General features: G+C 44.9%; 1 protein-coding gene across 1 annotated transcript in view; it reads left to right on the top strand.

Annotated features, from left to right (window-relative positions):
* PTPRJ (protein tyrosine phosphatase receptor type J) overlaps window positions 1-25,080 on the top strand; it is a 164,073-nt gene that overhangs the window by 117,345 nt on the left and 21,648 nt on the right. The window contains exons 4-14 of the mRNA XM_070563877.1: window positions 1,621-1,890; window positions 4,218-4,469; window positions 5,608-5,832; window positions 8,860-9,126; window positions 11,577-11,834; window positions 16,006-16,263; window positions 16,995-17,267; window positions 19,279-19,569; window positions 23,036-23,167; window positions 24,611-24,821; window positions 24,936-25,060. Coding sequence (XP_070419978.1) covers window positions 1,621-1,890; window positions 4,218-4,469; window positions 5,608-5,832; window positions 8,860-9,126; window positions 11,577-11,834; window positions 16,006-16,263; window positions 16,995-17,267; window positions 19,279-19,569; window positions 23,036-23,167; window positions 24,611-24,821; window positions 24,936-25,060 — 2,562 coding nt within the window. The remainder of the gene's footprint in view (window positions 1-1,620; window positions 1,891-4,217; window positions 4,470-5,607; window positions 5,833-8,859; window positions 9,127-11,576; window positions 11,835-16,005; window positions 16,264-16,994; window positions 17,268-19,278; window positions 19,570-23,035; window positions 23,168-24,610; window positions 24,822-24,935; window positions 25,061-25,080) is intronic.

A 25,080-nucleotide genomic window follows, 5' to 3' on the forward strand; every position in this document is an offset into this window, starting at 1 on the left:
TGCCATGTTTGGGACATGGTCAGCCCCCAAAATCGGGCTGCTGCTCTTCATGCTGCCTCCACCACTGTCACTGTGGTTATTGCTTTATTAATATCCTCTCGCCATGATCATCATCCATTGTAAGTGGTACCATAATAACCTGCCAAAAATGCTGCTCTGACAATGTGAACTTGTCACTTTATAAAGAGGAAGCTCAAGTCTGGAGGGTCTTCCTGGCTTGACGTTTATTGGATGGTGGGCCATGAGATTCTTCCCTGCCTGCTCCTTTTTCCTCTCTCGTTTCCTTTCCTGCCCTTTTTCATTGATTTGGTAAATGTTTGCGTCTCCCAGGTGCCAGGTAAGGCACACTCTCCATGCTGTCATTTGAAGGTCATGTGCATGCTGAGGTGGCGTTACCTGTACCATCTTTACTCTGCTGGGGTTAATCCCTAGGTCCTTGAGAAGAAAGGCCTTAATGCCCGTGCTCAGTCTTTCATTGCTAGTTGTCATTCCTCAATCTTTTTTTTTTTAAAGATTTAATTTTTTCCTTTTTCTCCCCAAAGCCCCCTGGTACATAGTTGTATATTCTTAGTTGTGGCTCCTTCTAGTTGTGGCATGTGGGACGCCACCTCAGCATGGCTTGACGAGTGGTGCCATGTCCGCGCCCAGGATTCAAACCGACGAAACACTGGGCCACCTGCAGAGGAGCGTGCGAACTTAACCGCTCGGCCACGGGGCCGGCCCCGGCATTCCTCAATCTTGAATGTAATTGGGATGCAGCCACTGTGAAGTTTTAGTTACTGTTAATAACCATAATGGCTTCCACTGTTTTAAGATCCTGAACATCTGCAATTTGACAAGTGAGGAAAGTGAGATTCAGAGAAATGAGATGACTTTGAATAACATCACATGTCTGATGACTAGCAGGATTGACGCTGAACCCAGATTTTTTTTAATGTCCAAATCCAATGACCTTGTTTACCATATCAAGCCTTAAGAATACTCCTTTCTGTTTACTATAGTGTTTTAGAGCTGTCAACAGAGGAAGCTGAGACTTAGACGCTTTAAGGGACTAATTCCAGGCCACACAGCTAAGGGGCAGAGCACGTCCTTATATCCAGGTCTGGATTCCAAGACCAGTCTTTTCTTCTTTATACTGTTCTTCACTGTCTGCTCTTCTCTTTATGCTGCCATCTCTGTGCCAGAAAACTATGGAGCTGGCTCCTGATATCAAGGTTTGGCAAAAAAGTTATCACATGCTTCTGCACCATATAACACCTCTCCACATGCAGCATTTTCTGAGAATCGGAAGATAGACTCATTTTGCATCTTAGGTCTCTTTTCATGTCAGCTTCTATGCAGATTTAACCCGTGGTCACGTCACAGCCAACATGGCCAACCTCTGTCATTTTTGTCTCTGTTTTAAAGCCTCTGTTTCCCTAACACACATGCATACATGTGGATATGCGTCTGAATGTATTTTGTTGGAGGGAAGTCCAGGAGGCAAATAAAGGGAAATGAAAGTCTATGATTGCAAATTTCACTTCCGGAAAGTAGACAGAGCAGTTCTCACTCTTACATTTCTTTTTTAAATGCAATTTTTTCTTTTCTTCTTTTCTTTGGGAAATAATATTAAAATAGAACCCAGTCCTACGTCTGTCACTGAAGCTGTTTCCATCGGTCCATCCAGTGAGACCTCAACTTGGAAAAACAACAACATAACTGCTTCTAACAATGGTGAGCTGCTTACAACAAAGAGTGAGATAGAAAACATCCCGATGACTCTTGTTGCAAGTCCAACAGGAGATAACATCACAGATTTCAGTCCAACAACTCCACATCCACACTCTATCACTACAGAATTAGTCAGCAAGCCTACTGGAGAGCCTGCGGACAGAGCTGTTATAACAGGTAAGATGACCAGCTCCCAGGAATGGTCATGAACCATTCCTTCTCATCCTGTATCCTAGAGCCTTGTTCATTCAAGTTGCCTGTTGGAAAAATATTGGTTTTCATTAACTGTGGAAGAGGAGAAAAGATTCTGTATTGTTTCAAGCCCAGGAGTTTAGGTGGTTGGTTAAGGTCCTATGTGTTTTGAGATGTTTTAACTACTTTGAACTGTCCGGTTTTAAAAATATTTTGTTATTACTGGTTAATGCTTACTTTCTGCTAAGACTTGGGAGCAGAGACCCCCTTAGGATTGTGTCTTGATGGTGTCAATAATTAATAGGCTTCTTTTAAGCTCCCCAGGAAAGTTGATGTTGTGTTTATCTTCCCAGGAGTTTCTGTTGGGCGTGAAAGTTTGGTATACTTTATAGAGGAATGTATGTTTCAAATGAAATAAGAGCCCAGTGACATTTGATTAAGCTTAGATTTTTATTTAGCTTGGATGTCAATACCCTGAGCCACCTGTTAGAGCTGCAAATTTAGCTCTTTTTTTTTTTAAGTTGAAAAGAACCAAAAATATAAAAAAGAGATGAGAAGCTCTTTTTAAGCTGAAAAGAATGAAAAATTTAAAAAAGAGGTCCTCTGTTGGTTTTCGGCTCTGGGGGTGTGATCTCATGGGCTGGTGAAGGCCGTAGAAACCTGACCTCTTGGAGCCCCTCGCTTGAAGGGACCGCCTAGCCCAGCACCTTCTGGGCATGGAGCAGGCAAAACTACACCAGTGGTTTTCAACGTTTTTTTTTAGCCAGGAAACAATTTCTTTAAACAAAATCTTGCTCAGAAGCCCAATAAGTAAAAAGAACTGGAGAGAGAGGAGCTACGGGGTTTGGGTGTCGCAGGTACCTTCAAAAAACTCCTGAGCTCCTTAGAGCACAATTTTAGGGCAAAACCCTCCCCACAATAAAGGTTTGCTATATTATATTGTGAAAGAGAGAGGAAAAGAAGGAGAGGGCAGAGAGAAGACAGAAGAGAATTAAGGAGGAAAAAGAAGACTGAATTTAGAAATGGTGATGGAGACAAAGCGATACAGAATTGATGACTAAAGGAAAGAGGAGGTGGAGAGGAGGCAGGAAGCACCAGCCCAGAAGCTGAGCATCCTTCCTCCATCCTAGAGCCCCCGAGGACAAGACTGTGTTCATCAGCTACTGTTTATTGAGCATGGACTATGGACTTAGCAGTCCCAAGACATTATTTTGTCCTCACGGCAACCCTGAGGGCTACAGTGGAAGGAACTGTAATGCTGAGAAGTTAGGTTTCTTCTGAGGTCCCAGAGTTATTGAGCATCAAGTGGTGGGAACCCAGGGAGCCTGATTCCTGACCACTGTGGTACAATGATGTTCTTTAACAGTTACCTAGAGTCATTGAGCTGGCTAGTTTATTGGTGTTATGTTTCTTTAAAAAAATAAAAGACACTGGGGTGACTCATTTTAGAAATCTTTGCATCAGAAACATTCGATGCGAAGAATGGAATCACGGAGTAGATCAACTGTCTTCAGAGCTGCGTGGTGTCTTATAGTCATCTAGGCCAATGTCTTTGAATTCAGACACCTGCAGACCTCAGGCAGGGTTGTTGCTCTGTCTGCAAACACTACCTGGGCTTTGTATACTTAGACCTGGAGCCCTGGGTTCTAGTTTTCCCAATGCCACTAGCAGTGTGCGTTCTTGAGCAAGTCACCCCAGCTCTGTGTATCTCCATGTTCTCGTCTCAAGAATGAAGGGAGTGGAGGTCATTTTGTCTGAAATGGTTTGACTTCTGTCACTGACAGCCAAACAAAGTGATGGAAAGAACAGTGGGGGATCGTGTAGGTTGCAAGTCTTCTGAAAAATCCCCTTGGGTTGGAACACAGGGACGAGTTCCTTAGTTGACATGTGTTGGTACTATGAAATGATACTATTTGTATTATCTTGAATCAAGATCTTTAGATGTAGCAAACCGCCACTTTGTTTGATGCTTTGTTCCTGATGCCTAAAACAAATAAATATAATTAAATGCTGCTGTTTAAAAGCAACAATTAAGAAGACTGTCAAATCACTGTTGGGGTTAACTGTCTTGGAGAATAGTACAATCCTAAGAAATTTTGTCTTTAAGCTTTATTCTTTTTCCTCCTTTCTGCATAATTCTATATATATTTTTTCCTGCTCTGAAATGATGGAATTGCACTGGACTCTGGATATAAAGGAAGTATTTTTCGTGGGTCACATCGAAACGCTATTGACCCCAGCCATTCTTAATGAAAGGTGACTACAAATATCTTTGTGTCAATATCAACGCATACTGTGTGTTTTCACAATAGATCCTCATCCAGTGTCAGATCTGTGCGTTGCTTTCGTGGGTGTGACGCAAGTTACTCTCACCTGGAGGAATGGTAATGACACTGCCACCTGCCGGATGCTCCTTGAACTCACTGGCAGCCCTAAAGAGATGACTCAAGACTTAGCAGTCAATATTTCAGACCTGAAGCCAGGGATTCAATACAAGGTCACCTTGTATTTTCCAGAATCAAATGAGGCACAGAGAGACCTCCTGGTTACAGAAAGTAGCTTGGGTGAGTTACAAAAGTGTGCTTCTCTTCCGCCTTGTGGTTTTAACTTTCAGTAACTTAACATTTAAAAAAAAATTGTTCTTATATATATATATATATAAATTCTAACACTCTCTCTCTCTCTCTCTATATATATAGAGTGTTAGAATTTATATGAAATTTATAGTTTGACTCCATACCTTTTTGACGAAGGAGGGAAACGTGTTCTTCTTTCACAATCTCCAAACTGGGGCTCAGACTGGCTGTGTGGGTTGAAATTGTTGGAGCCTGGCATCTAGGAAAGTAGCTGGCCCCTGTAGCTTTTTAAAAAATTTCAGTTGAACAAATAACAGATGGGTTAACCCAGGTAGGGTACTGGAGGAGCTTATTATCCATTGAGAAAAGGGATGCTTTGCAGGCAAATCCAGCAGACGTCTTCTGCACTGATAGTGGAGTAGTCACTTGCAGATTTCATAGCATTTTTGGGGGTAACTGTGAATTGAGGACAAGTGCTTAATCCCCATTTTACACGTAGGAAACAGAACTACAAAGTGATGTTAGGATTCTTGATCGCAGGTGACAGAAACCAGACTTAAAATAGCTTGCACCAAAAGAGCAACTTATTGGCTTGTGTGTATTTCCCCACTAAGGGCAGCAAGGCCTTGAAGGAAGAGACGAGGTGGCTCTCATCTCTTCTTCCTGCTTCTTTCTTTTTCTCAGCTTCGTTCTCAGAGTGGCTCCCTCTGCACAACTCAAGGGGAAATGGCCACCATTTTCTATCAACAGGAGCATGGTCCAGGGGAAAGATTCCTTGAGTGGGCTCTGATTAGCTAAATTTGAATCATGTGGCTGTCCCCAGAAGACCACATTTGGAGTTGGGTGGGAGCAGATGATTTCCCGAAAGAAGGGGGAGAGATGCAAATAGCTGAGTCTGAAAGAGAAGCACAAATATCTGTGATGCTGCCTGAAATAAACATACGAAGTGGAATGATCCAGGAGGGCGCATCTCTGTTTGGGGGAGGGAGGGAACAGATATTTGTGGAGTCCAACTGTGGGTACTGTCTGACGCGTCATCTTATGCGGGTGATGGCAGAGGTGTTGAAAGCACACAGGGATGTTCCTCTGTTGCAGTTAATGGCTTTGCCTTTGGTGTTTGAAACAGGTACCAACACCGCAGACAGCTACCCTCAGCCACCCAGAAGCCCCAGTGCCCCTGTGATCAACGATCACCCAGAATCTTCAAACTCATCCTCTGATGGTCGTGTGACCCGAGACACGGAAGTCCTGCTTTTGGGGTTAAAGTCTGACACACAATACAACGCCACTGTTTATTGTCGAGCAGAAGGTGGCACTGAGGGACAGCCCCAGACCATCAAATTCAAGACAAGTATGTTGACTTTCGTGAAAGGGCTTTAGCCAGAGCTTTCCAGCACAAAGTTTTGTCTTCTGTGATTCCGGTTCTGAGTTAGTTCTTGCTTCACAAGTAGTTTTGTTGTCAGAGGGAGTTTTCTGGAAGAGATTTTGGACGCAGCAGATACAGTGAGTCTCTTCTTAACTCTGTAGTCAAGACGCTTCTTTCACTCAGCTCAATAAGACATATTGAGCAGGTACTCTGTGCAGACGCTAGGCGCTGCCTTTGTCTGTCTTTCGTATCTCTGCATACTAGCCGGTGAGACAATACAACTTCCAGCAATGTGTAATGTTTTTCTTTTATAAACAGAGATTTATTTTGTCAACGTTGCTTAAGTATTTTCCCTTTGAGATAAGAAAATGAGTTTTCTTTTTTGCCTTACCTTGGAATGCATACTGATCTTTCTATTGAAACTTGTGGACATGCGCACTGTTGCTTTCTATGTATAATTTGTTAGCACTCCCACCCTGTAAGTAGACCAATATATGGAGGCTTTTTGGCTGGGTGCTGGTGAGGAGGTAGAGCAGTGCACACTTCCTGCCCTCAGGGCATTTCAGTATAGATGGGAGATTGAGACAGACATACGTGGACAAGTACATGGTCAGCTTTGAGGGTCAGGAGCAAATGCTGCAGCATCGTAGCCCTCGGGGGCTTGGGTTGCAGGCAGCATGGACTGACTCTGGTTGTTTCATCCCCAAATATCTCTATTGTGAAAGGCTGTCATAGACCCACAGAGCGGGGGGAGTCGGGGTGGGAGCTGGAGGACCAGGACAGAAACCAGACTAGCCTCCGGGAAACGCTGGCTGGCTTGCCCTGGACCTGTGACACTCCCTCAGGATTCAAAGTCCTGTGCTTTCTGGGGAGCTGTGCTGGGGAAGGGAGCCCCTGTCCCTCCAGCTTCCACGTAAGTGACAAGCCTTTCCTCCCACCAAGGGGGGTTAGGGTGCTGTTTGGAAGAGTGGGTTGGGTGCTTCACAGGTAACACACTGCCACTGCCCCGTGTTGCTGGCCGCTAAGTGCTGTGGACACTGGAAGGCTAGAGCCGGATCTTAATGTCAACCCCCGGCGAAGGCCTCTTCTACAGGCAGGATTTGCTTTGAAAGGAGGGTAGGATCTGGATAAACGGAGAGAAGGAGGAGGACATATCAGTTGAGGAAACATCATGAGTGAAAATGCAGATGATGGATGCCTAGGTGTGAAGGTAGAGAGGCCTTGGGCTTCAGTGACGTATGAAGGACCCTGAGAATTCTGGAGAGGCTGATTGATTCCTAGAGAGATATTGTATGTATGAGAGTTGTCTCTCTCGCTTTTGGAGAGCGAGGGGCATGCTGTAGACTACTTGGAGGCAGTTAGTGGCCAGGCTGTATTACTTGCATAGGGCTGGGAAATTTGGGCAAGAAGGCTGTGACAGTCATGTCTGCAAGGAGCTGTTGCTTTTCCTGATCCACAGTGACGGAGAGTCCACTTGTGTCCTCCTTCCTTCTTTCCTCTTCCACTGGTGATGCTAATGTGTGGGTGGAGGACGGGAAGATACAGCTGTAGGAAAGGCCACTTGGCCTCTTGGGGCCCTCCGTGACCCAGCAGGTTGGCAGGTGGGAGGCTCCCGGGTGAGGAGGGGTTGGTGTCTGGAGTGAGTAAGGTGTGAGGAGGAACAGGAAGGGGCTCCTCCAGGGGTACCATTGATGGGGGTGCGGGTGGGCCGTCCTACACACAAGATGCTTGTGCAGTTGGGTGAATGCAGCTGAGGTCTAGCCTGTGGGCCCCTCAGCAGGCCATGCACCCCAGACCTGGGTCTGTCCTTCCAGACGATGGGCCCTTTGCCTGATTTGCTAAAAGCGATCATGTGGATTAGTGTGGGCCTTGGGTTCCTTGCTTTTTAAAGCAACTTGAGCAGAATTAAAGTAATAGCAGTTGCATCTTAGGCTCTTGCTCATATGGATGCATGCACAGCCCTGTCTGTGTTAAGCTGTCTTAGTGCTTGATAAATAATTACAGTAGCCTTAACTCTATTTGGTGTATATGTGTATGTATATGTTTGTGTGTGTATCACATATATAATACACACATACATCATATATACATGTACATATGCATACATATACGTATATCATATCAGGCATTTTTCAAGTGACTAGTTAGGTGGGCTGGGATTAAAGAGACCGTCAGAGGATGTTGAGACACCTGAGACTAGTCATGGCAGAAAACCAACTCTAAGGCTGAAGGGCAAGAGGGAGGGCGGAGCCCAGTGAGGGCTGGGGCGGTGGAGGATGCAGCCATGCCAGCACAGGCAGCCCAGAGCGGAGGCAATGGGAGAAGGACTCCACTGCTTTCTCCTCCAGCCCCCCAGGACCCTGCCCATATTGCACGTTGGCAGAACCTGATCCCAGGCCATCTGGCAGGGTCCTCCTCCACCCCAATGATGCAGTGTGCAGTGATCAGCCTCCCTGGGCACAGAGCAGGCAGGAGAATGACAGAGGATGGATTGGGAGGCTGGGGTGGACAAGTGGGAATAGCTGGCACTCTTGTGTTATCTTTTCTTGAGGTTAGGATTGTTATCCTGATTTATAGGTGAGGAAACTGAACTCGTGATTTTCCTAAGATGCACCTGGCTGTTAAAGCAGAGCTAACCGTGGAAGCCAGACCTGCCTGTTGGTAAAGTCTGTGATCTTTAGTTGATCACGAGCCAAGGCATATGTAGAGTGCGTGTTGTTCTTTGGGGAGTCCACCATATCTCTAAGAGTCAACTCACAAGATGGACAAAGAGTAGCTGTGTGGTTGCAATTGGCCAGGTTGTTTCTTCACCTAAGAGGATGCCTGAGTTTTGCTGGGATCCCTGTACCTGTGTGTATGTTGTGGTTGTGGTTAAATTGTGTAGAATAGGCAGGAACAATCAGCAAGAGTATTTCTTAGATTTGATGACATGCCCTGATGACAGCTTCTCTCTCTCTCTCCCTCTTTGGCTTGGCCGTTTGGTTATTGTTAACTCCTCTTGTGTCTTCGCAGACTCCAGTCAGGTTTTTGACATCCAAGTTGTGAACATCAGTGCCACAAACATGACCCTGACCTGGAAAATCAACGATAATGAGTCATCCTCTGTCTATATGTATGAGATACAAGTTGCTACGGAGACCAGTGTCCTCAATGTCACCGTCAATGAGACTCGTGCCCTCATCAGTCAGCTCAGCCCTAGTACCTTATACAACATCACCGTGCGTCCTTTCCTTGGCAATTGTTCTAAGGGCATGCCAGGCTTTCTCCAAGTGTACACCCGTGAGTTCACTCGTAGCTTTGCTAGTCTTTCTTCCCTGCTAGCCATGCACCAGGCCCAGGTACAAGACAGAGCTCTGTTCCTGCCCTCAAGGGAAGCACAGCTCAGTGTGTGGGCCCCCAGGGACTCTTACCTCCTTCAGGCTGTGTGATATCATAACAGGATCATTCATTGACCCTACCCACGTGCTGAGCATCGTGCGATGTGCTTTCCTTGCACTGTCTCATTTAATGATCACAAATCTCTGACATGTTTGGCATTAGCCTTATTTTATGGAGGAGGAAGCCAAGGCTGAGAGAGTGCTGTAGGCAGGTGTCACACCTGCTAAGTGACAGAGGTGGGATTAGACAGCTGATCTGACTCAACTCCAGCCCGTGCCTGTAGCGCCCATTCTCATGTGGTGGAGAGCTAGAGCAAATTCATACACGGAGACAAAAATGACTGGGTATTCACGTGTCTTTGTCCTTTGGATGCTGACATTATAATGAGGCAGAGCACAGGTATGTCATGTCCTTTCTTTGCTTAACTGTCCCTTAAAGATAAGATGACAGGCAACAAATAAAAAGTTTTTTATTCCAAAGAAGATCCAGTAATTCAAAATAAAACAGTAATGGTGTACCAGTAGCATAGTAGTTCAACAGTATTGGAAGTGCACTCTCCCTGGAGCTGTACGTGGGTCTCTGTGGCCTTTGGGGTGGGTGTCAGGATCCTTGTTTTACAGATGAGAAAACTACAGCCCAGCAGGCTGAACCATTTGCCCAAGGCCACAGAGTAGCAAATGGCAGAGCAGGAACTTGAACCCAGGGGTACCTGGCTCTGGACCCAGGGCTTGTCCCACAAGAAGGCTCTACTCGAGTGTCTGTTGCTTCCTAGGAAACACACCATAGGCATTCTTAAATGTCTTCCGGACGGGCTCATTGGGCTAAACGGAATCTGCTCTTGCTTCTTCACTTTTTACTTTTTCACTGTTTAATCTCTCTGTTAGTTAAGATTAGGTTTGGCTGTGAGTCACAAAAAACTCGTGAAGTATTCACTTGAACAAGACAGGAGTTTATTTCTCTCTTGGAAAAGAAGCTCCATGCCAGGCAGGATGGGGTGGTCGAGTGTCAGCCAGGGCTCAGTTGCAGGAAACAGAAACTGTGAGCTGCTTTAAGCTGAGAGAGATTTAGCCCTGGGAATTAAGGGTTTATAGACGCATTTGAAGGGCTGGTGTATTACTTTGCTCAGGCTGCCCTAACAAGTACCACAGGCTGGGAGGCTGAACCCACAGAAGTTTATTCTCTCACAGTTCTGGGTACAAGAAGTCTGAGATCAAGGTGACGCAGGGCTGGTTTCTTCTGAGGCCTCTCTGCTTGGCTTTTAGATGGCTGCCTTCTTCCTGCATCTTCATGTGGCTGTCCTTTGGTCTATGTCTGTGTCCTAATCTCCTATTCTTACAAGGACACTCGTCATGTTGGATTGGGGCCCACCTCAATGACCTCATTTTACCTTAATTACCTCTTTAGAGACCCTATCTCTATACTCACATTCTGAGGTACAGGGCTTAGGACTTCAACATATGAAGTTTGAGGGGTCATAATTCAACTCACAATAGCTGGAGAGCAGGCTTTAGGCTGGGGCCCAGAAATGACTCCCAAACTAAGGATGTGGGACACCTCACCTGGGGAGGCACCTGCTTTGTCACCGTCAGCAGCCCTGGCTGTGGTTGCTGGCTCCAGGAATGTACGTTGTGAGCTGCAGTCCTGGGATCAGGAAGCTGCAGCCACCACCGCAGCCACAATGTTGATTCTAGAGCTAGGCAGCCTGAGCGCCAGTCATCACATCCACATTCCAGCTACAAGAAGGAGGAAGGGCAGAAGGTAGTGCTCCATGCTTTAAGGATGCTTCCTAGAAGTCATATAGTCCCTCTGTTCTCAAGCCATTGACTGGAATTTAGTCACATGGCTAATCTAGCTGCAAGGGAGGCTGGGAAATGTAGTCTTTATTCCCAAGAGCCAGGTACGCAGCTGAAAATCTGGGAGTGTATGACTAAAGACAAAGAGTAGGGGGAATGGGTTTTGGGGGTCAACAGCAGCCTCTGCTACTCCTCCCTAAAAGGAGGCTGTGGAAGGTTTAGTAATGTATGTAAGATAAAGCAGCCAGCAGTAGCCAAAGTCCTGAGCGTGAGCCCTTGCCCATTGGGGTTCCCACCTCCTCTTGTTTCCTGAGAATGACTTTGTACGACCTAAGCACACAGTTTCTGCCCTCTTGTAGCCAAGAGTCCTCTCAATGTTCAGAAACATCAGTTTCTGAAGGGGCTGGTGTTGTAGGTGATAATACAAAGAAGACAGAAAGAGAGCTCAGGTGTCCCAAGTGTGCATTTAATCTCGGTGTAAACATTTTGTGAGGTTCAGTCACCTTTGTCTTCTGGAAAAGTGGATTCTTAATCCAGTTGTTTACTTTCTTCCCTCAGCCCCTGGACCAGTTTCCGACTTTCGAGTGACGAGCGTCAGCATGTGGGAGATTGGCTTAGCTTGGAGCAGCAACGACTCAGATTCCTTTGAGATACATACCATATGGGTTCCAGTTGGAACACTTTCGGTAGAAACCACCACCAACCAGAGTATTGTCATTGGTGGCTTATACCCTGGAACTGAGTATTGCTTTGAAATATTTCCACAAGGACCAAATGGGACGAAAGGGGATTCCCAGATAATTTGCAGTAGAACTGGTAAGCAAGTAGGATTTTTCGTAAAGGAAATAGTGTAATTTATAAATGTCAGGTTTTCCAAATATTTCTTTTTAAAAAAAATTGTCTGAGAGAAATCTTTAAAAGAATTATGACAGTACTGCATATTTATTATATAAAAGACAAGCAAAAAGAAATAGTATCACATGTCAACTGTCAACCAGAGATAATCACTGATAACTTTTGGTGTCTCATGTTGTGCAATTTTAAGATATATACACGTGTATATATATATGTATATATATTTTTTTCTTTTACAAACATTGAAGTCATCCTATGCGTGTGGTTTTATAACCTGCTATTTTCCACTTACCAGTTTATTATGAATATTCTTCCCTGTCAATATAAATATTTCTACAGGATAATTTTAATACCTGCCTGACATTCCATTGTCTAAATTGGGAGTCAACAGATAATAATGACCCCTGGGCCAAATCTGACCCACTGCTTGTTTTTTAACAATTATTTTATTGAGGTCATAATGGTTTATAACATTGTGTAATTTCAGGTGTACAATATTATCAGTTTCTGTATAAACTGCATTGTGCTCATCACCAGTAGTCTAATTTTTGTCTGTTTTTTTTGCCCACCCTTCCCCTCTGGTAACCACTCGTCTGTTCTCTTTGTCCATGTGTTAGTTTATATTCCACAAACGAGTGAAATCATGCAGTGTTTGTCTTTCTCTGTCTGGCTTATTTCACTTAACATCATACCCTCAAGGACCATCCTTGTTTTTGCAAATGGGATGGTTTTGTCTTTTTAATGGCTGAGTAGTATTCTATTGTGTGTGTGTGTGTGTGTGTGTGTGTGTGTATACCATGTCTTCTTTACTCATTCATCAGTTGATGGGCACTTGGGTTGCTTCCATGTCTTGACTATTGTGAATAATACTGCAGTGAACATAGGGGTGCATAAATCTATTTGAATTGTTCATTTCAAGTTCTTTGGATAAATACCTGGTAGTGGGATAGCTGGATTGTATGATATTTCTCTTTTTAATTTTTTTTTTGGTGAGGAAGACTTGCTCTGAGCTAGTATCTGTTGCCAATCTCCCTCCTTTCTTTCTTTCTTTCTTTTTTTTTTTGCTTGGGGAAGCTTAGGCCTGAGCTAACATCTGTGCCAGTCTCCCTCCACTTTATGTGTGGGTTACTGCCACAGCATGGCTTGATGAGTGGTGTAGGTCTGTGCCTGGGATCCGAACCTGCTAACCCAGGCTGTCAAAGCTGAGCACACCAGACTTAACCACTATGCCACGGGGTCGGCCCTATTTTTAATTTTTTGGGAAATCTCCATCCTGTTTCCCATAGTGGCTGCACCAGTTTGCATTCCCACCAGCACTCACTTCCTATTTTTGTAAATAGAGTGTTTTTGGAACACAAGCATGTTTACTTGTTTACATACTGTCTATGGCTTCTTTGGTGCTAGAAATGAGTAGTTGCAACAGAGACCATATGGCCTACACAGCATAAAATATTTACTATGTGACCCTTTAGAAAAAGTTTGCTGACCCCAGAGCTAGATCAGTGGTTTCAAAGTGTGGTCCAGGGAGCTCTGTCAGTCCCTGAGATTCTTTCAAGGAGTCTGTGAGGTGTTATTATCATAATACTACTAAAGTGTTATGTAGCTTTTTCATTCTCCTTCTCTCATGATGGGTGTACAGTAGAGTTTTCCAGATGCTATAGAACAGGGGATGATATCATCACTCTCATGGCTAATGGCATATATGCTTGTGAATTATATTCTTTTTTGTTTTTCAGGTTCAAACGTTTGCTAATGCTTTTTACTATTTTATTTCTTATTTTTTATTTTTTTGAGGTCGTAATAGTTTATAACTGTGAAATTTCAGTTGTACGGTATCATTTGTCAGTCACCATAGATATGTGCCCCTTTACCTCTTATGCCCACCCCCAACCCCTTTCCCTCTGGTAACCACTACTCTGTTCTCTTTGTCTATGTGTTAATTTATCTTCCATGTATGAGTGAAATCATGCAGTATTTGTCCTTCTCTGTCTGGCATATTTTGCTTAACATCACACCCTCAAGGTCCATCCATATTGTTGCAAATGGGACGATTTTGTCTTTTTTATGGCTGAGTAGTATTCCACTGTATTGCTGGTGTATTCTTATGTTTTAAAAATTTCGTCATTTTTTTCTATTACGGTAAATATAACCTACGTAACCAAAAATTCTATAAGAGCCTTAATAATTTTTACGAAGGTAAAGGGGTCCTGAGACCCCTTTAAGTTTAAGAACTGCTGGTCTGGATGTATTGTAAATTAGGTAAGACAATTTGTTTACATCGCTGTAATTATTCTGCAAATCATTTTATTTTGTATTTGAACCTTTTTTCTCAGTGTATACTATAGCTTCCCCCCCTAGTTAGTATGGTCTTCCTGTTTTTAGTGGCTGCGGAATATTTCACCATGGAGCCAGATCACAGTTTACACAGCCCTTTGCTTTTTATGGAGTATTTAGGTTATTTCTAGTTTAATTATTTTTATGGAAAATAGCTGCCTTTCCTGGGCTTTTGTCTGTGGAATCCCTTTGACATTGGGAATCTAGTGGAAGGGAAAGAAGACTCTCAAAGTTCTCCCCTCTTTAAGGAGAGCGCACTTTAAAGAAAATTTGATTTTGGAGTAGATAGTACATGCATGTGTACAAAATTAAAAACAAATACAAAGGGTTTTACAGTGCAAATGTTCCCCTCTTTTGTCCCCTGGTCACCCACTTCCTCTCATTGGAGATGACCTTGGTTACTAGGTCAAGAGAGAAAAGCTTTGGAAGCAAGGGCGGAAGAGAGACCCTGCTTATGTAGTTATTTCTGGGCCTGGATCATGCATTTGAATTGCAACTGGTTCAGTGTGTTGGGGTGACATGATCAGAGGACAGTCCCCAGAGCACTCATGTGAGTCATTTCTCTCCTGACTTCCACCTCGGGAAGGTGGAGGGTGTGTGCCTATTTTCCCTTCCTCCCTCCAGCCTCAAATGCTCCCACTTAGTAAATGTCAACTCCTCTTTTTTCACTTCTTTTTTGCGGGTTGCTTACTTAATTTTTTTTTTATTGCGGTAACATTGGTTTATAACATTATATAAATTTCAGGTGTACATCATTACATATTTCGATTTCTGTTTAGATTACATCGTGTTCGCCACCCAAAGACTAATTACAGTGCATCACCACACATGGGTCTAATCACCCTTTTTGCCCTCCTCCCTCCCCGCTTCCTCTCTGGTAACCACCAATCCAATCTCTGCTGCTATGTGTTTGTTTGTCATTGTTTTTATCTTCTACTTATGAGTGAGATCATACGGTATCTGACTTTCTCCCTCTGACTTATTTCAGTGAGCATAATACCCTCAAGGTTCATCCATGTTGTCACAAATGGCCGGATTTCATCATTTCTTATGGCTGAGTAGTATTCCATTGTGTATACATACCACATCTTCTTTATCCATTCGTCCCTTGATGGGCACCTGGGTTGCTTCGTCTTGGCTATTGTGAATAATGCTGCAGGGAACATAGGGGTGCATGTATCTTTATGCATTCATGTTTCCATGTTCTTTGGATAAATACCCAGCAGTGGAATAGCTGGGTCGTATGGTAGTTCTATTCTTAATTTTCTGAGGACTCTCCGTACTGTTTTCTACAGTGACCGCACCTCAGTTGCCCTTTTCAGTTTTTCTCTTCAGCATGCCTGTGTTATAGGAAGATGTTTTCTTTTGAGAAAAGAACATTGATTAAAAACAATTTGTTGAGATATAATATACTTACTGTAAAGCACACACATCCTAAGTGCATAGTTTGATGAATTTCCACAAACTCAACCTGTCTGGTCACCAATACTCAGAACAAGAACTGAACATGATTTCCAGTCCAGAAGACCCCAAAAGGGGGCATTTTTGTGACAAAAGCAAAAGACCAGAGAACTGATACAATGAACTGCAAAGTTCATCTGTGTTATAGAAGAGCCAAAATTCTTGAAAGAACTGAAGGTGTGTCTTTCTCACGTAGGTCTTGGAGTTTGCCCTTTGTGAACTCGTCTGAGAGTTTGATGGTGAAAAAGCAAGTTCTTTTGACAGATACATTGAAATAAAGCTGGATGTTATACTGGTTCTGAACAGACTTCCTTTTTTCCTCCTTTCCTCCAACCAGCCCCCGGTGCAGTGTTTGACATCCGTGTGATCCATGTCAACACGACGGAAATGCAGCTGGAGTGGCGGAATACGGACAATGCTTCTGAGTATACCTACCATCTAGTCATACAGTCTGAGAACGGCTCTTGTGAGAGGAACAGTTCCTACAGAGCAGTCACTCTCCGGGACCTGATCCCGGGCACCTTATATAACATCACGATCTCTCCAGAAGTGAACCATGTTCGTGGGATCTCCAGCTTCACAGAACAGTACACACGTAAGTGTCAGAGGATGCCCAGCGAAGGAGTGGCACGAGTGTCTTTCACTTGGGAGGGTGAGAACTAAGCGTTGGTTAGATGACGCGGTCAGCGCCCATGGTGTTTCTGGGCTCCAGGTAGAATGTGAAACTGCTTAAGCTGAAAACGTCAGCCTCAGCAAAGGTCCTGCTGTTCTCATGGGGCACTGGTGCTGACCCATGTGAACTTGGAATTGTCTTGAGAAGCAGGAAGTGATCTCGTAAGTCATGGAGAACCTAACCTTGCAATCGTTCCTTGGGAATCTAGACCAGAGGAGGTCACCTTGTCATGTTGGCGTCGGAAGATACTGCTCAAATAAAGAGCTCTGCATGCAACAGGGGCGGGGGCATTTTGCTCATATGTGATCTAAATATGTGGTAGGGATGGTAGTTTATAGTATCTTTTTAGTATATTTTTTCCCTTTCATTAACCAGATTTCAAAAACATAGGAAATTGTATCTTGAAAATATATTTCACGTAAACTTGAAGTATGAAAAGAAGCCTGAAAAACTTTAATTCTTTTGAGATTTAACCTATATAATTATTTCCTGAATGTCTCCTTGGGAAGCCTTCCATCTTTTGAGGCAGAAAATAGTAGCTTTATTCATTCTTTCCCCAAAAAGTCTCAGTCTCTTTTTAGATGCAATACATAAAGTAGTCCTGGAACTCAAGCTTATCTATACTGTTTTTATTGTTTTAATTTTAAATCAAGGGCCCAGCACTGTGTCTGACATTGAAATAAGTACCAACACCACAGCAGCAACCTTAAAGTGGCAGAACTCTGACGAAGCCTCTCCCAGGTACACCTACCGCCTTCTTATTGGGAAAGATGGAAATTCCAGCCACACGGCAGTCACAGTCACTGGCGTCACCTCTGCTACAGTCACCGGATTAATACCTGGCTCATCGTACACAGTGGAGATCTTCACACAAGTGGGGGATGTCACCGAGTCACTGGCACCTGGCTCGCAGTCCTTCTGTACAGGTGAGTGGCCCCGCGTGCCTCTGGCCTCCTTCCTGTGTGGTGCTGCCCTTGCAGGTCGGTCCTCCACGGTCCTCAGTTTATCAGGTTTCATGTGGTGTGCAAGAAGGGACACGGAGCTCTCTGAGACCTCCTGTTAGCTTAGTAGCGCTATCTCGTTGCCCTCATCATTTATTCGTTCAACAAATATTTATTTAGTGCTTACTGTATGCCAGGCACTGTTAAATGACACAGAAAAGTCCTTCCTGGAACTTTTATTCTGATGGGGAAGCCATAGTTAACAAGATGAATAAGTTATCAGATGTTGATTACTGCTAGGGAGAGGGAAAAAAACAAGGAAGGCGGAATGAAGTGTTGGTCTAGGCTGTCCATGGAGGGCCTCAAAGAAAAGGTGACTTTTGAGCAAAGATTTGAAGGAAGTAAAAAAGCCAGCCATCTGGATATCAGGGTGTAGAGCATTACAGGCAGAGGAGCAGCCAGTGCAAAGGCCCTGAGGCTGGAGAGTGCTTGCTCTGTTGAAGGCAGAGCAGGAGGCCAGGCTGGCAGGAGTGGATCCATGGGAGCAAGAGGACGAGGGGTAAGAGGTGAGGCCTGAGAGGTAAGGGCCTGGGGCATAGGTGACATCCAGGCTTGTAGTTCATAGTTTGGCTTTTACACTGAAGAAGGTGGAAAGGATATTGTTAAAATGGATGCTCAGCCTTTTCTACTTTCTTGATCCTTATTTCTCAATGCGAAAAGTGCGATAAAGAGAAGAGCCCTGGGTTTAACTGAGGACTTTCAGAGAGGAACCCAGGGAATTTCTGCAGAGCTGTGGGGACTTCTGCTCGCAGTTCTGACTGTGGCGCCTTTGTCACCGCGGCACCCGTGTACCACCTTATTCTCCACCTACTTTGCAGCTACATCTTCCCTTCCTTAGACCAAGCTAGTGGAGTGTGTTCAGACTGATTTGGAGGGGGGTGTGGTCTCATTGGGTCAGCCTCCCTGGTCATGTGGGAACCTCGATGACCCTCTGACCTTTCACGTGGAGTGGCTAAAGAAATCCCTGAAGCCTTGAGTCACCTCTGCTGCCTCAGGCTCCAGCCACCTGGTCTAGACTCTGATCTTTGGTATTTGGGTGGCCTCCATTGCTGATACTTTTCTTAGCCATAATCATGGCAGCCTGTAGCAGGAGAAAAACATATGTGAGCATTTATGACTGGGGGTGGAGGGAACAGCAGCTGTGGGAGAAGGTATGAACTGGGGAGGCTACCTTTCCAGGCCTCCGGCAGAGAGTGTGGAGAGGCACTACGTGACTTATTAGTGCTTTTCCTGCTCTAAAATTCGGCAACATTAAAGTAATGATAATATTCTCCCCCAGGATATTAATAGAGAGTTTTCCGTTTACATCAGTTTCATGTTGGCCCTCAAGAAACCTCTATTGGTCCTCAGGTAGAAACAAATAACACCCCATTTTAAAGATGAGGAAACTCATGCCATTTACCATTGATCATTGAGCATGTTGTGTGTTTAGAAAATGCCCTGGACTGGGATTTAGAAAACCTGGGATCCAGCTTTGGCTTTGCCACTTACCAGCCATGCCACTTCTTCAGCAAATTACTTCACCTCTCTAGGCCTCAGTTGATTCATCTGCAAAATGGGACAGTCCTAGCCCTACCTGTTCCAGAAGGATTGTCGAGAGGGCCCCAAAATGAGATGACACAGGTGAAAAAGCTGCTCCACCCATGGTATGATATACCTACCTCTCATGGAGCCCTGTTCTCTTCCAGCTCAGTGACTGACAACCACTGTTTCATTTAATCCTCAAACAGGCCTGAGCTGAGGCTCAGAGCAGTTGGGTGACTGACCCAAGGTCACCCAGTTCAGTAATACCCGATTCAAGGTCAGCCTCTGCCTCTTCTCCCATACCCCAGGACTCCTCCTTGCAAATGGGCCAGAATTCTACTGCCCCGCACGTGTCAGTGTTTGCAAAGGCAGATGTCCCAGAGTCTCACAATGTGCTGTGCTTGCTTTGCAGATCCTGCACCAGTAGCCTCCTTCCACTGTGAGGTCGTCCCCAAAGAGCCGACCTTGGTTCTCAAGTGGGCCTGCCCTCCCGGCACTAACGCAGGCTTCAGGCTGGAGATCAGCTGTGAGGCCTGGCAAAATCTGACATACCGCAAGAGCTGCTCCTCGGAGAACAACACCGAGTACAGGACGGAAGTCACGTATTTGAATTTTTCTACCTCGTACAACATCAGCATCACTGCCTTGTCCTGTAACAAGACGGCACCCCCCTCCCAAAGCACGTGCCTCACTGGCATCACAGGTGGGCTTCGTGACAGCAGGGTGGCCAAGCGGCATTGTGGTCACCCCTGGAGACGCTGACCCAGTGGGTCTGCAAGTGTGGCCCAGAAATCTGCTTTTTTTTTTTTTTTTAAATTTCAGCTAAAATATTTGTTTTTGTTGGCATGGACTGTTAACCCAATTCTATAGAAATCTAGTCTACAAAAGCAGAGAAGAGGGAATCATTTTTACATTACAAATTTTCCTTTTCTTAACAGAATAATTCATTGCCACATTTTCTTTTAAGTAGTGAGTTCCCTTACTGCATTAAAAAGAAGCATTTTATAGAAATATTCAAATATACATAAAAGTAGAGGACAGTAGAAAGAAACCCACATGCCCATCACCACCCACTTGAACATTTGTCAGCACTTGACCAATTTTGTTTCATTCATGTCCCCTCCTCCCTTACTTGATTGCTTTGAGGCCAGTCCTAGTCATTCTGTATTTTTATGTGTCAATATTTCAGTATTTATTGCTGCAAGATAGGGACTTCTTTTCTCTTTCTTTCAGACATAACCCCATTATTATTACCGTAACACTTGAAAACTTAATCTTTTTTTTCGCTATTAGCAAATATTCAGTCAAGATTCCTATTTCCCTACTTACAGTTCCTTAAGACAGCATCTGTATTCACAAGTGCCCCAGTGGTTTTGGGAAACAGGATCACTTCCTGCACGGGGGTCCCCCTAGTTAATCTTCATGCACATATGGTTGTTTTTTTTTTGGAAAATCTTGCTTCTTACATCTTTGCTTCATGTTTGTCCGTCTTTTGCTCCCCATGTCCTGCCAAAGTTATGTCTTAGATCAACCTGGTTGAGTTGGTTTTGCTTTGTGCTTTTTGACTCCTAGGTATGTTTCCTTTGGAGTACAGGAATGTTTCCAGACAATTCCTAAAGAATTAGTGGTTGTAATAGTGAGAAAAAAGGCCTCTCACTTCAGAGACACTGACGTGGAAAGTGGTGGAGGGGTTCTGCGGACAAAGCCTCAGACTTAGGCTGACCTGAGTTTCATTCTAAGATCTGCCTTTTACCATCTGTGCGATCTCAGAAAAGTTGCTCAATCTCTCTAGGCCTTGTTTTCCTTAGTTTCAAAAGAGGAAATAATACCTCCCTTCTAGGAATGTTGTAAACATTAGATGAGGTAATGTGTGTGGAAGGCCACTGCAGAGCTGCCATATGTGGCCGCTCAGGTGATGCACTTCACAATTCCAGGCGACACCATCATAGGGACTACGATGTGTTTGAAGCTCCGTGGAGTGTGTAGGACACAGTTGTACAGGATGGCCCTGAGTCACACTCCTTTGGTTTCTGCAGCACTCTACAACATGATAGAGACAGTGACCCTTGTGGGTACTTTTTTGTTGTTCTCTGCTGCATGCTGTCATCTCCTCAGTGGGTGTAAGCCACTGAGGAACAGAAACCGTGTCTGATTTGGTGTCTCAGGGCTGCGCACAGGGCCTGGTGAAGAGGACCAGCTCCTCAGAATTCGTCATTCCTGAGGCTGAACCATGGGTGTGAGGGATGGATAATGCCCACTTCTCATCTAGTCCAGTGATTCTCTCACTCCGTGATCTGTAGCTGCTTTTTCTCAGGTGGATTTTTACGTACAATTTTAGCATGCTTGTTTAATGTACAAATTTAATACGTTTTTAATTTAACATAAAACTAGAACTGCATTTTCTCTGAGAGAGGTAGGAAGCATTGGCGGGTAGGTCAATCTGAGAGAGTTGGAATGATGGTCTTTTAGTCAACATCCATTGGCTGCTTACTGTGTGCTGGGTGGTGGGGGACGGTGATAAGGGACACCATGCACTGGGCAGAGAGGCCCCTGGAGCATAGGGGCTGCTGGGAACTGTGTTAGGAAGTCTCTGGGGAGGCCATTGACAGACATGGGGACAGCGCCTCCAAGTGGCCACTGCTGTCAGTTACGTGAGAGGTTGCCGAAGCAGGTTTTTAGATCTCTGCTTCCAATAGAAAATAATATGAGCCTCATGTATAATTTAAAATTTTCTAGGAACCACATTAAGAAAATATAAAAAGGAACAGCTGAAATTAGTTTCATTCACGTTTTATTTAACTCGGTATGTTAAAAAGGTTATCATTTCAACATGTAATCTGTATAAAGGAAGTTATTAATGAGATATTTTGCATCCTTTTTTCACACTGTCTTTGACATCCAGTCTCTGTCTCACACGTATAGCACATCTGAATTTGGACTAGTTGCGTTTCAAGCGCTCCACAGCTGCGTGCGGCTGGTGGCTGCCGTATTGGACGGCGCAAGTTTGGAGAATTGTGCTGTGGTTCTTTTGGAGTTCAGTTTTCTCAGTCTCCCTGAATCTTGAGTATAATAAGAAAGCACTCCAACTGCATGTGGGAGACAAATTTAGGTAGAGAGAGAGCGTGTGGAGAGAGATGACCTTTAATTCAGTGTCTTCTTCCTTTTGTGTTAATTCAGAGAGTGGATTCACAAGCCTAGCTTGGAAAGGCGAGGTACCTCATCATGAAGGTCACCCACGGAATACTCCTGTGTGGGCTTTTCTGGTGTCTAGGAAGAGGGTTGGTTGGGTTTCTCTAGGTGCTGTTTTAAACCAACTGCAGCAAAAGTAAGGACTTTGGTGTGAAGGACGTGGAGCAGGAATGCAGCCAGGTCTCAGGAGGAAGTGCGTTCTGTCTGTGTCGTCTCTGCTCCATCACTGTTCTCAGCTGACCAACCCATCTGGGGCCAAGTCGGGTGGTGGGAAGATGTCTGTGTACAGCTCCCATGTCCCCACTTTAGAGTTGCACCCACACAGTCTCTCTCTCACTTTCCTTTTTCTCCAGTTCTCAGGGTAAGGAACCTGGCCCTCTGGGTCTCACCTGGGTCGGGGGAGGGGGTCAGGGGAAGATAGAAAAGCCAGGTAATTCTCAACCAATAAGGTTGCTGCAAACCTGTCCTCAGGGATGTGGCTGCCACACTGAAGGGGCCATGGTGAGCTAGGCAGGCTTCCCCAGGGATCTACCCTTTTTATTTTATTTTTTATTTTTTAATTTTTTTTAAAGATTTTATTTTCTCCTTTTTCTCCCCAAAGCCCCCCGGTACATAGTTGTATATTTCGTTGTGGGTCCTTCTAGTTGTGGCATGTGGGACGCTGCCTCAGCGTGGTCTGATGAGCAGTGCCATGTCCGCACCCAGGATTCGAACCGACGAAACACTGGGCCGCCTGCAGCGGAGCGCGCGAACTTAACCACTCGGCCACGGGGCCAGCCCGGGATCTACCCTTTTTGAACTCCACCAGTTCTCTTCCCTGCCCCTTGCTTCTGGACTTACTTTGCATGAGCCTAGCACACAGCTTTCTGATCAAGGGCAGATCTTGAGGGAGGCATTCCAGCAAATTCTCACCTTCATAATTTTGTTCCTTCTTTGGTTTTAAATATTGGGTGATCATGTTTTGTTTTGTTCTGTTTCAGACCCCCCTTCTCCAGATGGATCCCCTAATATTACATCTGTCAGTCACAATTCAGTCAAGGTCAAGTTCAGTGGGTTTGAAGCCAGCCATGGACCCATCAAAGCCTACGCTCTCGTTCTCACCACTGGGGAAGGTAAGGAGGGATCATTATGCCAAGTGACAAAGGTCAAACAGCCAGTGAGTGATACCCTTACTGGGCGCCATTTCCGTGCCCACTGAGGCACATTAGTGATACAAATATGTGTCTGTTTTTACACTGTCGCCCACGCTTTGACACTCAGATGGGAGTGGGAGAGGGTAAGCTATTTGCCTGATCACCTAGGTCAGAGGTTGACAAACTTTCTGTAAAGGGCCAGATAGCAAATATTTGAAGCTTTACAGACCCTGCAATCTCTGTCCTAGCTATTCAGCTCTGCCATCGTGGTGTGAAAGCAGTTGTAGAAGATACATAAAAATGAGTGTGACTCTTATTTACTAAAATGGGTGGGTGGCTGGATTGCACCCTTGGATCCTAACTTGCTGACCTCTGATTTAGGTTTTTCATCTCTTTTACAACACAAGGTCTTTCAGGTGGCAGAATATTAGCCTTAAACAACTTTGTCACACACACACGTGCGTGCATACACACACACGCGCACACACACACACACAAATCATCCTGATAGGGTGACTTTCTCTCGCAAGAAAACAGAAAATGATTTGCATTTGCAGTGAGAACTTGCAAAGAGCATCCTCACAGATGAGAGAAGGGGTGGAGGAAAGGCCACCTTTCCTTAAAGGGCTCCCTCACGCGCTTGGGTGGGAAGGAGGGGCTGAATCACAGGCGTCTTTGTTAGCTGCATGTGGGTGCTTCACACAAGGCCTGGGTTTAAAGTGCCAAATTTTGTCATTTTCGGTGATTCTTTGAACTGAATGTCAGGAGTGCAGTGCCACTCCCGTCAGCCTCTCAGCCTGTGACACTGTCCTCATCTCCTCGAGGGCAGCAGAGTTCAAGCCCACTGTCAGGAGTGTGGGGATCCTGGAAAACAGGGAATTTGCTGGTGTTGTAAACCTGCGGCAAAATTCACATAGTGATGTTTAGATCTCTCTCTCTGTCTTTTTGTTTGGGGTCTGTTTCAAACCCAGTCATTTTGCTGTGAAGGTTTTCAGCAAACCCCAGGCTAAGACCTTTGCTGAAGAGGGAGGCATCGTTGCTTAGTGACCAGACTGACTGATACCAGCCTGTGGTGGATGAGACCACACGCTCCCAATCTGATGGTCTGCTACACTGTTAGAAATACAACTAGACCACACAGGCAGTGTGGCCTTCAGTCCTTTTAGCTTTCTGTGCCTTCATTTTCCCATCTGTAAAATGGGGATGGTAAGCCTACATGTTGAGATTATTGTGGACATTAAATGAGTTGATGTCTGTAAAGCACTTAGTACTTAATATCAGTAAAGCCTGGCATAGAAAGCATCCTTGAGAGGTGTACCTATCATTGTCACCCAGTGTCAACATCATTCGTTAGGTGAATCGGAGACTTATGTCTTTGCCATCACTTTCTGATGACTTTTCCTCCTGTGTGTCCTTTCTTAGCTGTTCACCCGTCTACAGATGCTTTGAGATATACGTATGAAGATTTCAAAAAGGGGGACTCAGACGCTTACGTGACATACCTCATAACAACAGAAGGAAAGAGACGCTCTCAGGGCTTGTCTGAAGTCTTGAAATACGAAGTTGATGTTGGGAATGAGTCAACCACGCACGGCTATTACAACGGGAAGCTGGAACCCCTGGGCTCCTATCGGTAATGGCTCCTCCTTCTTGGTCTTTCAAGGCTGAGCCTCCTGCATGCAAAGCTTCACATGCCGGGGCACTGGACACATCTCAGCCACCTCCTTTCCCTCTTGTCATCCCACAGGGCTTGTGTGGCTGGCTTCACCAATATTATCTTTCGCTCTTCCAATGACGGACTCATAGACGGGGCCAAGAGCTACGTGTCCTTCGGTCGCTGTTCAGATGCTGTTTTCTTGCCCCAGGATCCAGGTAGAGGAAGAACCACAATG

This window comes from Equus przewalskii, chromosome 11, assembly GCF_037783145.1.
Source record: "Equus przewalskii isolate Varuska chromosome 11, EquPr2, whole genome shotgun sequence".
In the NCBI taxonomy this organism is placed as follows: domain Eukaryota; kingdom Metazoa; phylum Chordata; class Mammalia; order Perissodactyla; family Equidae; genus Equus; species Equus przewalskii.